Below are 12,348 nucleotides of genomic sequence, written 5' to 3' on the forward strand. Positions count from 1 at the left end.
ATCTGGGGCCTCACTTAAAGTACTATAAGAACAAACTTACCAAGTTTTACTTCAGCATTATGAGTCAGGAGCACATTCTGACCTTTGATGTCCCGGTGAATTACACGGTGTGCATGAAGATGAGCTAAACCCTTCACATAGATAGATATATAGTTATTTAAAAAGTCACATCAGTATATATATTTTCTCTTTTTTTGGTACCGTTCTTAGTATTTTTGGAAAAGCTTTTGGTAAGAAAAATGGCCCAATTTGCATTTTCAGACAAAATTCTTTCTTTAGGCTGGAATTCCTACAACCAGTTCCCAGAAATACAACTTTTGGCTATAAGGAAAGGAAAATAAATCAGGACACCCATGAAAGGAAAAAAACACCAAAAAGTAATGTTTGTATACATTGGGCCATTTACCTTCCTTTCTAGTCTCCATATTTCCAACTAACCATAAGAGTGAAGACCTGGACATCTTAAATATCATAGCTCAGCCATTGTTTTACTCTATTCCTCATCCAACCATTTGTTTAATCCAAAATATTTTCTAGTCAACCTTGTAGGCTGAGGAATTGGGGGAATATGGAAATTCATTTTAAAGCATTTGCAATTTGTATTGGCTTACCGTGCTGGCTCCAGCCTATTCACCACTAAAACTAACCTGTGACCTGCCTAACCCCTGACCTGGCTTCAGGGAGATTGCTCCAGATAATCACTGAGGATTAATAATAGAAGTAACAGTAAAAACAGCTAATACTTATGAAATTATGAAATCGCCACTACGATCCTTCGAGGAAGATACTAATATCACCCCATATTACAGTCAAGAAAAGTGAGATCTGGAAAAATTAGGTAACTGATTCAAGCCACAAAGCTAATATATGATGAACCAGAATTTAAATTCAGTCCACAGTTTACACCCAACTATTTATACTATTAGCACAAGTGAATCCAACTAAGATGAGAGGAAGGACATTCTAACATTGTATCAGTGGTGCTATCCAGTTCTGTTAATATCCTCCTCTGGTGACCCTGAGTAGTTAAGCCACAAAGAAAAATTTGATTGTGGTAGATTAAGAAGATTTTTTCATCCAATTTGGTATTCAAAATAAAGCAAGTTTTAAAAACAGGGCATTATTCAAACAGGGTATCTGTCTGCAAAATGGTTATGGATGGTTTGGGGTCATTCAGTAAAATACTGACCTTTGTCTTACTTTTTTCTTAATCTCTAATGATAGTGCTACGTTGTTGTTTTTTAAAAATAACTCTAAAAATCCAAATAACGTAATTAATATTCCAAATGGTTATTTCCATGATCCATGAAAACAACAGTCTAACTCTGACAGCCATTAAAGGCCATGATTTAGAAGGGCCTGATTACCCATCTTGCAATGTACCTAAAGTTAAGGACATCACCTGAAAATCTGCTTTCTCTCTAAAGCCATTTGTTTTTTGTTTGTTTGTTTTTGTTTCTGTTTTTTTCTTGGTATCCTGATCCAGAGGTTTTTATCAGAATCTTAAACCATTTTATATTGGCAGGTATAAGGTACACTGCATATACTGCTTCCAGGTGTTTTAAGGCCAGAGGAGAATGACTACATGAAGACTTACCTGAAGAATTTCTCGGCAGATATAAGCAATCCAATCTTCTTTCAAACTCTGATTTCTGGTCATTCTCACTACATCAGTGACCGAGCCTGCTGCACATAACTCCATCACCATCTGCAGGGAAGCCAGCAAAGTGTCAAGAATTAGAAAGTAATTCTCTGAAAATATCTGGAGGGTTTTAGTCCATATGACTTGTATTTATATGTGATGTTTAGAGATTAAGACATCGCAAAGGCTGGCTCAATTGTCTGGTGGAAGTCTCTAAAGGCTAGTGGAATTAAAGAGTTGGAACATATCCAAAGATCTGTAGAAGGAAGAAAAGCAGGTACTACACCAGGGATATTTAACTAGGAGGTGGAATTTGATCTAAGCCTTGAAGGATAGATAGTATTTTAACATACTGAGAAGGAAGAACATTCAGTTTATTGAAAACAGAATGATTACATGCCCTTAGAAATAAGCTTGTACGGGAGGCAAACCTGAGTGATGACCAGAGTGCAAGGAGAAAGACCATCAAGGGAACTATTTGATTGCAAGTGAAAAAGCAGGAAAGAAGGATCTCAAAGGGATTTATACATCGAAATTAAGACTAGATTTGTTTTTATTGTTGCTTTTATTTTAAATTCTAGATTATTTTCCCTAAAATACTGGCAAACTACAATTCCAAGGGGAAAACTGTCAATTACATTCCTATATAGATTTTTTTTCCAAATGATTTATTGCTAAGGAAAGTCTATTTTAAGACTATTATTATTGATAGCATCTCATTCAGATATTACTTCACTAATAAACTCAACTTCTCAGAAAATTTACCTTTTTGCCATCAATGAATTAGGTGCCCAGCTAGTAAATTTCCTTTCCCATATGAGCTAACTAAAGGATTGGCCAATGTGAAAGAGATTAGGTATAATCAACCCAGGAAACTTTTCTTTAAGCACAGGTTTATGCATCAAAACTGCTATATAAATATAACAAAACATGTATTTTTTTAACTGTTGGCAAGTTAATTTTTGCTGTAGAATAAGGAAACCAAAAAGATAGGCTGCAAATTATGAATATTTAAAAGTCTACCTTATTTCCTTCTGGAATACTAACATTTTCTTTTCAGGAAATCACTTTTTAAATTTATATTCATTCACAACTAATAGTATTGCATGTGTTTCACCTGAGTATGCTCTCATGAAACAAAAGAAACAGACTAACAAAACCAGTACTACAGATAAACCACAAAAGTTTAATTTTTATTAAACTATATTAACTATATTATATGTATGCAAATATATATTATATATACATAGCTATAAAATATCTATTTATTATATATAAAATATAAATGAATATATAAACTATTAATTATATTAAATATGGGCACAGCTGTGGTAATGGAAGAAAAGGAAGTCATTTTGAGCCACAGCAAACCTGAATTAAAGCCATTCATTCAGATGCACCCTGGAAAATCTTGCTAATATTACCTGAGTCAGAAGAGCTCTACTCTGAAAGGAATGTAAGACATTCTCAATTATTTTCCCAGCTTTGTAAGCATGATGCCCAGCAAATACACTTTATAAATGGTAGTTATTTAGTAATTTACTTACTTCCTATTTGTTTTGATTTACATGGAGAAGAAAGTGCAAATGGTCCCATAAAAACTCCTACCTCCACAATAATTATTTATCCTTCAGATCTCAGTTCAAGGAAAAAGTTTCTCAAAGAAGAGTTTCTTGTTCCCCAACTTAATTTAGATTAAGTGCCCACATAGAAGCAAGTTATTTCCCTTCAGACCATTACCTATTCATTTGTGTGATTATTTGACTGATACCAGTCATTGAAAATGGATTGTAAGCTCTGATGGGTCAGGGACAAGTCTATTCTGTTTATTCATTTATCTCCAAAATCTAGCAGAAGGCATGGCAAATAGATGGTTTTAAATGAATATGTTAAATGATAAATGTATCCAATAAGGAGACTACTATATAGTCAAAATGAAAAAACTTGTAAGTAAAAATATATTGAAAGACAAATTTTGTATCCCAAAAATATACCCGTTGCTGTTAAAGCTGTGTGGTAATATTTCATAAAATGTCAACTGGAGTTGTCAGACAATAGAGGATATAATCAACTGGACATTTGGAAGAAAACAGGGCTAAAGAAAAGATTCGAGGTTCTCAAAGTGTAGTATCCAGACCAGTAGCATCAATATCACCTGTGAATTTGTCAAGTTCAAATTCATGGACTCACATCCCACAATAACTGAATCAGTAACTCTATGGAGCTCAGCCATCTGTGTTTTATCAGGCTTTCAGGAGATTCTGATGCATGCTAAAGTTTGAGAAAAACTATTTCAATTCAATCCCTTGTTGAAAATCTTTCTATAAAAAAAATCTTTCTATAATGTTCCCAGTCCTGCTTCCTAATGTCCATTATATGAAGTATCACAATCTTTCCTTGCCAACTGAAGATTCTGAAAAGTCTGTTATTATTCTTAAAAGCAATGCTATTCTTTGGGTCTTTTAAAAAGATTTTATTTATTTATTTGACAGAGAGTGAGAGAAGGAGAGAAGGAGAGAGAGCACAGAGGGAAAGGGAGAAGCAGACTCCCTGTTGAGGAGAGAACCTAATGTGGGGCTCTGGAGCTTGATCTCAGGACCCTGAGATCATAACCTGAGCTGAAGGCAGCCGCATAACTGACTGAGCAACCCAGGTAACCCAAAACAATGCTATTCTTGATTTGAACTGGAAATGGAATGTAGCCAGCAAGTGTACACTGGCTTCATTTATGTTCTAAGTATTCCTTTCTAAATAAACTTATCCTTGATTAAAGCTCAGTTTTCTTGTTATATGACTATTTCTGCTATAGTGGGAAGCAGCAACAATTCTGGCAACTATAGTGTAAGTTATAGATACCCTTTAAAATTTACATCTCATTGATCAGTAATTTGTGATAGTATAGGCATAAATAGACTAAGAAAAGGATAAGTCAACTAACCATTTAGAAAAGAACTCCTGGGATTTATGTTTAAACATAAATGCATATACTTAGAAAAACTTAAATGCTTTCATATGTTCATGCCAAATGCTAATTAGAATTGATATTTATCCAGTCATTATTTGCAAGTCTATTAGATAGTCTTCTTAGCCATACCTCTAATTTACTAGCAAATGTACATAAAAAGTTAAAAGCAGCAAAACTATATTTGAAAAGAAATATGTTCAATATTCCCAGTGTTTATTTGAGCCCTCCCCTATTTTGCCCTAAAGCCTCTTGACAGGAATTTAAGTTTACTGAAATTATTCCATATTTTTCACTCCCACATCCAGGAATCAGATTACATTTTGTCATACTACTTTGAGCAGCTGAGTCCTTAAATTTTCCTGTGGACAAAAGTGACATCTCAGCTTATTAAAGTGTATTTCCTCAACTGAGACTTAGTCTTAGGAAATAAGATCAAGGTAATTAAATACATACCCAAAGTTGGTGCCTCTGACCAGGAGGACTCAGCTTGAAAAAAGCACCATAGAAGGACACAATGTTTTTGTGGAAAGAGTACTTCTTCAACAGGTTGAGTTCAGTCCTGAGATCCTCTTCCTCATCCTGAAGAATAAGAATAGAAGATAGACAATAAAGCCCTTAAAGCTATGCCAGTTAATGACTATGGGATCCTAAACTACAGTAGAACAAAGGAAATCCTATGGCTACCCATTGTACCACACAGCAGTTGATAATAAAATCTCAACTAGGATTGTCAGAGAATGGAGACCCCTGGTTAACCAGGAATTTGGGGGAAAAATAAAGCTTAATTAAAGATCCTTTAATTCAGTGGTTCTCAAAGTTTGATCCCTGCACCAGCAGCAATGGCCACTGTATAAAGTTTTCACTGAATAGAATCATTACAATTTTGTTTGTTTATTTTGTAGCAGTTTTATTGAGATATAATTTATATACCATAAATTTATCATTTAAAGTATAAAATTCAAAGATTTTTAGTATATTTACAAAATTATGCAACCATCACCACAATCCATTTTAAAACATTTATATTACCCCAAAAGGAAGCCTCATAATTTATCACTCCTAAATTCTGCTACACACACATCCCAGCTTTAATCAACCACTAATATATTTTCTATTTCTATAGAAAATATAATTTTCTAATATATTTTCTATGTCTATGTTGGGCATGTTATATAAATGAAAATCATATAGTATGTGAACTTTCGTGAATAACTTACCCCAAAAGGAAGCCTCATACTCTAGTTATCACTCCTAAATTCTGCTACACACACATCCCAGCTTTAATCAACCACTAATATATTTTCTATTTCTATAGAAAATATAATTTTCTAATATATTTTCTATGTCTATCTTGGGCATGTTATATAAATGAAAATCATATAGTATGTGAACTTTCGTGAATAACTTTTTTTTAAGATTCATCCATATTATATTACATATTATTATTTTATTCATTTTCATTCACCAATTGGGTTATTTCCACCTTTTGGCTATTATGAATAATGCTACTGTGGCATTCATATCGTTTTTTTGTGAATATGTGTTTTTATTTATTTTTGGTATATACCTTGGAAGGAAGTGATTAGGTCGAAAGTTAACTCCATATTTAACATTTTGATAAAATGCCAAATCATTTTCCACAGTGCTGCATATATTTATATTCCCAACAGCAATGATGATTCCAATTTCTCCATACCCTCACCAACACTTATTATTTTGTATTTTGTTATTATAACCATCCTAGGGGGTTTCAAGTAGTATCTCATTGTGGTTTTCCCTTGCAATTCTCTGATGGTTAATCATACTAATGATCATTAGCCATTTGTATATGATCTTCAGAGGAATGTCTAATTGAAAATCTTTGCCTCTGTTTTCTGACTGGGTTGTCTCTTTATTATTGAATTGTAAGATTTATATATTCTACATCCAAGTATTTATAAGGTATATGATTTTCAAACATTTTCTCCCATTCTGTGGGATTATCAAAATTTCCAATTTTGATAAAGTCTGATTTATTTATTTCTTATTTTATTCTTTATACTCTTGGTGTCATATCTAAGGATCCTTTGCCAAATCCAAGGTCATAAAGATTTATCCCAATGTTTTCTCCTAAGCATTTTATAGTTTTAGTCTCGCATTTAGGTATTTGATCATTTTGAGTTAATTTTCATATAAATTAGGGGTGCAAGTTAATTCTTTTACATATGGATATCTAGTTGTCTCAGCATTATTTGTCGAAAAGACTATTTTTCTTCATGAATTGTCTTTGCACCCTTGTCAAAAATCCACCATTGATATACAGAAATAGTCCTTTCCACTGATTGGTATCTCTGTCCTTATGCCTGTACCACACTGAGTTGATTGGTTTGTGACTCATTGTATCTTAAAGGTACTGGTTTGATCTTTGCTAATCTTTTATAAAGGTATGCTTAAAGTCATTTATACATACATGTATAAGTACATAATGTATTTATATATATAAATTATAAATAAAATGTATTTATATGTGAAGTAAAATATGTAAATGCTGTACACTCACTGAATATTTTCTTCTATTAGTCGTAACAGTTGAGTGTATATTCCTCTAAATATTTTTATTCCTCCAGAATATATATATCTCATTATTCTGCAACTTGCATGTCTTATTCAATACCTAAAGTGCATGTTTCTATATCAATAAACACAAATGTACTTCCTTTATATGGATGCATAGAATTGCACAGAATAAAGATATGCATGTGCCACTCAGGGGACAGATCAGGGCTAAAGGTACTGTTGTTGTTGAGGATTACCTCTATAGTGATAATTGAAGCTATCTTTTTGGATGGGATTGCCAAGGTATAACACATAATTTCAAGAGATATTTTTAGTAGAAGACAGTATGATGTCATGAGAAAAGAGCATCTAGGGGTGCCTGGGCTCAGTCATTTAAGCATCTGACTCTTGATTTTGGCTCAGGTCATGATCTCAGGTTCCACCTAGTGTGGAGCCTGCTTACAATTCTCTCTCTACTCCTCCCCTCTGCCTCCTTCCCTCATCCCCCCCCCTCTCAAAAAAAAGGAGGGGGGAGCAGAACATCTACACTGGGCATTAGTACACCTGGGTTTTATCAATAATAGCTAAAGGTTGGAAATTCACTTAATCTTCCCAAGGTTGAATTCATCTTCAGAAATCTGATGGACATTGGCAGCCATTACCATCTCCATGGAAAATTAGTGGAATCAAATAGGACAATTTATTTAAAGTTCTTTGAAGTCCTTGAAAGAAGAATGTTATAAATGCAAGGTATTATCATACAGTATCTTTGTTACTTGACCTTCTCATTTGCATTAGAGTGTTATCAGAATTATACACCTTTCTCCACTTTTTACCCCAACCTACAAATATCACCAACTTTTGTTTCTATCATTATTTGTTATAGTGGAGTGAAATAGGAAGCTATTCTCTCTCCCTAAGACTCAGCTCTACCCTTGTCCCATGACAACCAAGTAGTTCCCATATGTTCCATAATCTATCTGTAACTATTCTTAGCCAATCGATAAAAAGCTCTTTGCTTCTCAATAATTTAAAAATCATCACACTTGGGCAGCCCCAGTGGCACTGCGGTTTAGCGCCACCTGCAGCCCAGGATGTGATCCTGGAAACCTGGGATCCAGTCAGACGTTGGGCTCCCTGCATGGAGCCTGCCTCTGCCTGTGTCTCTGTCTCTGTCTCTCTCTCATGAATAAATAAACAAAATATTTTAAAAAAATAATCACACTTTATGTGTATACAGGTGTAATGCATTGGAGAAAATATCTTAAAATGTTAACTTAAGAAAAGTAAGTTAAATTGTTGGGAATTTCCAATAAGCATATAATTTCTTTATGCATTTATATATCATATCCTTAACTTAAATGAACTTACATACAAGGAACTAAGATTCACATACATGAATGACATAATCATTGATGAACACAGGATAGTGCATAATGAAGTTGAGGGTGATATGAAATGACTCAGGAAGTGATTACACTTGACAAATGGATTTACCACCTGGGTCCTTTGAATTCCTACTTGCTCTAAATTTCAATTGATTATAATAAAAAAGCTCACCTAATACGTCTATAAAAGTTCAATTTACATAATCTTTTTAAGAGTACTCTTACTGTACGAAGTAAATATGTTGTAGTATGTAAAGAAAAGATTATTTGACCGAAAAGTGTAAGTAATTTTTTAATTAAAATTTTAAATTTGAGTATAGTTGACATAAAATGTTACATTAGTTTCAGGTGTATGACAGAGTGATTTAACTTCTCTATACATTATGCTATACTCACCACAAGTGTAGGTACCATCTGTCACCATACAATGCTATTATTTTACCATTGACTATGTTTTCTATGCTGCACCTTTCACCCATGTGACTAATTCACTACATTACCTGAAGCCTGTATCTCCCACTCCCCTTCATCTATTTTACCCAACTCCTCACTTCCCCCACTCTGGCAACCATCACTTAGTTCTCTGTATTTATAGATCTGATTCTTTTTTAAGATTTTATTTATTTATTCATGAGACACACACACACAGAGAGAGAGAGAGAGAGAGAGAGAAAGAGAGATGCAGAGACGCAGGCAGAGGGAGAAGCAGGCTCCACGCAGGGAGCCCGACATGGGACTCGATCCCAGGTCTCCAGGATCACACCCTGGGCCGCAGGCGGCGCTAAACCACTGCGCCACTGGGGCTGCCCTATAGATCTGATTCTGCTGTTTGTTTATTCATTGGCTTTTTTAGATTGCACATGAGTGGAATCATATGGTATTTGTCTTTCTCAGTCTGACTTATTTTACCCTAGTAAAGTGGCTAAAGTTAAGAACACAAGAAATAACAAATGTTGGAAAGGATATGGAGAAAAAGGAACTCTCATGCACTGTTGGCAGGAATGTAAATTGGTATAGCCAATGTGGAAAATGGTATGGAGGTTCCTCAAATAACCAAAAATAGAAAAGAAGACATTTCAATTAAAAATAGTTGAGTTCCTGTCCTGAAATCCAGGAAAAAAAGACCTTTGACTTCTCTGGGGCAATGAATCAGAAAAGGGTCAACCAGCATGAAAAGTATCAAGGAATTAACCTATATCTTTAGTTCTCCTCAGAATTTCCTTTAATTACCTTGACTTGATGACCCTGGGGGTTAAGGAAAATACATTTTTTAGCTGAAATTAATAGATAGCTGAATATATCTAGTCAGCTTTCATTTTCTTTCTTAGCTTATTTTCTGAAACCCAGTAGAAAAGATAGGCATTTTTAAAATATTTAGCTACAGTGTGATTAGACTTTAAAAATAGTTATGAAATAAATATAAGGCAATGTACTAGGTTCTGAAATGTCCCCAAATATTCGTAATATAACTTGTAAAAAGTTTGAAATATCAGAGAAATTACTAGCAGCTGCAGAACATTTTTTAACGTTTCCCTGGGATTTTCCAGTAGATAAACATTTATTTTCCATAAATATTCAACAACTAGAAAAGAAATCTAGACACCTATTTGTCTTTAGGGGAAGGAGACAGGGCATGGTTTCTCCAGCCGGAAATCCAATGACAGGTTCTTTCTTTGTATTTATTGTGTAACAAAGGCAGAAATAAATAAAACAATCAACTTGTAGCATGAGAATTATATAGAAGTTCAAGTTCCAACCTCATCCCAGCGTCCTAAGGAAACTCAGCTAATAAGCTCCCTTTGAATTCCCTTAACCTGTTTTCCACAAAGCTAAAAGTTGATCCTTGTGACTTTCATTCTTGCCATGTAGGACCACTGAACTTTCTGCTTTCCCTCTGATGTGGCTTTCCTTTGAAATGGTAACATCATCTGTCATCATATAGAAAAAACCTTGGGAGCGAGCAGTTCTATATGTACATGGACGCTCTCAGTTCCTAGCAAGGCACCATGGTTATCTTTAAAGGAATATGAATTCACAAAGGGTGCAAGAAATAGGAATGAGTTGATGATGTGAGGGTAAGAACACAAAGTACATGTAAAAGAGAAGCAAGGGCCAGACTGAGTCCTTTAACTTGTTTCATAGTTTAATTATCAAATAGCTTTTTTTTTCTGAGTTAGAAAGTTCATGTCCCCAAGCAAAAGTAGGAGAATAGCTGGGCTCCAGACAGCTATGCAGTTGCATTTGATCATATTTTTTACCCTGTTTATAAGTAGGCCAAATATTCTGGTGCCATTTTACCTATAAGGAATCAGAGGCCAAAAGAGGTAAGACCAGTTTTCCAAGTATTTCTTAGCAATTTAGTGATAGGCTTGGTATTTAAACTCATGTGTCTGGACTTCCATATTATTGCTATTTCCATAAATCCCTGACTCAAAGAGATGTGTGTACAAGGCACAAAATTCTTATCCCCAAGGATTCAGGATGATTTAGAGATACTAACTGGATGATCAGCTAACAGTTATTTTTCTTACTAAAATATATAATCAGAGAGTTCTAAGTTACCAATTAGAAAAGTTTTAAGAGTGAGTTTCCCACATAAATATAAACTCCCCCAAAACCAGTAAACCAAGATCAGATATGTTTGAAAAGCATTAGTGTGTTTGCCATTCTCAATTAACAGGAAGTTGAGCTTGTGAAAAATACATAAGTATATTATATCCATCAGGCCAAGTGGGTAATTTAAAACTCTCACACACATCCCAGTAACATGATGCTATAGCATTTCCTGGCTCAGGGCCAGTTGATCCCAGAGTAGCCTGAACATCCTACTTTTCGTCAAAAATAAGCAGCTCAAGGATACCACAACTTCCTTTATAATTTCACCCAGTTCTAGAACCAAAATATTTTTCCCCGTGGAAAGAATACCAGAGAGGTTTGGGGAAAGATCTTTAAAGGGACTTATTAACAGAAATGTTTGATGAGACCAAAATTAGTCAAAGATTATATTTTTCATTCCTTAGCCTTTTGCAGCTTCTTGATCTACCAAACCATGTTATTAATCAGCACTCTTTCACTTGGATATGCTTTGTGTCCTGAGATACATTGTAAATAAAACAGGAGCCAGGTACTTATTAGATGAATCATGAAGCTGTTTACCAATACCTTTCTAATATAAATACAAATGTTTTCTGAATGTGATTGTGCTAATGGAAAACGTTATTTTAAATCCTGAGATAATATTTATTAAGGCACAAAGGTTTAAAATATTTGAATACCAGATAGCTGAGGAGAAAAGTAAGAAAAAAGATATCAATGAATTATATTGATAAGAGCAGGAATTCTGTCTTTAGGCTCACAGAATATTTTGATAGATCACCAACATCTACCAAAAAAGAATTTTCTTTGTCTGACCTTATTCTAGAGCCAGAAAATTATTAGAGTCATAGAGACTGCTTTGTAAGACAGTTAAAAAGCTTCAAGTAGAAAGGATCTTCACACTCCGTTATCTAATCAAGTACTATGCCAGATGTGTGAAGACTTAGCTTGGATAGTCTGTGGTTTTCTGTCTGCTATTGTTCTTACAATAAAAAAAGGATAGTCTTCCTTTAGCTCATATACAATAGCAATGTTGTTAGAATCACAATGGGGGAATAGCCAGTCAGTCTGGAATACCATGTGAAAGGTGTAAAAAAGACCTTGTGCAGGCCAATTCAAGGAAAAATTTTCTCTTGGTTTTATCTCTTTTGTTACTACTCAGCTAGAGGGTTCTATGCTCTGTGGATATAATCAATTCTTCACCTGCTGTCAACACTTATCTG

General features: G+C 34.3%; 1 protein-coding gene across 2 annotated transcripts in view; it reads right to left on the reverse strand.

Moving 5' to 3' along the window:
• NRK (Nik related kinase) overlaps positions 1-12,348 on the reverse strand; it is a 138,998-nt gene that overhangs the window by 62,942 nt on the left and 63,708 nt on the right. For both annotated transcript variants that reach the window (XM_077887729.1, XM_077887728.1), the window contains exons 5-7: positions 5,061-5,186; positions 1,598-1,708; positions 41-131 (exon numbers count right to left, since the gene is read on the reverse strand). In XM_077887729.1, the coding sequence (XP_077743855.1) occupies positions 41-131; positions 1,598-1,708; positions 5,061-5,186 (328 nt within the window). The remainder of the gene's footprint in view (positions 1-40; positions 132-1,597; positions 1,709-5,060; positions 5,187-12,348) is intronic.

The sequence above is a fragment of the Canis aureus genome, chromosome X (assembly GCF_053574225.1).
Source record: "Canis aureus isolate CA01 chromosome X, VMU_Caureus_v.1.0, whole genome shotgun sequence".
Lineage (NCBI taxonomy): Eukaryota > Metazoa > Chordata > Mammalia > Carnivora > Canidae > Canis > Canis aureus.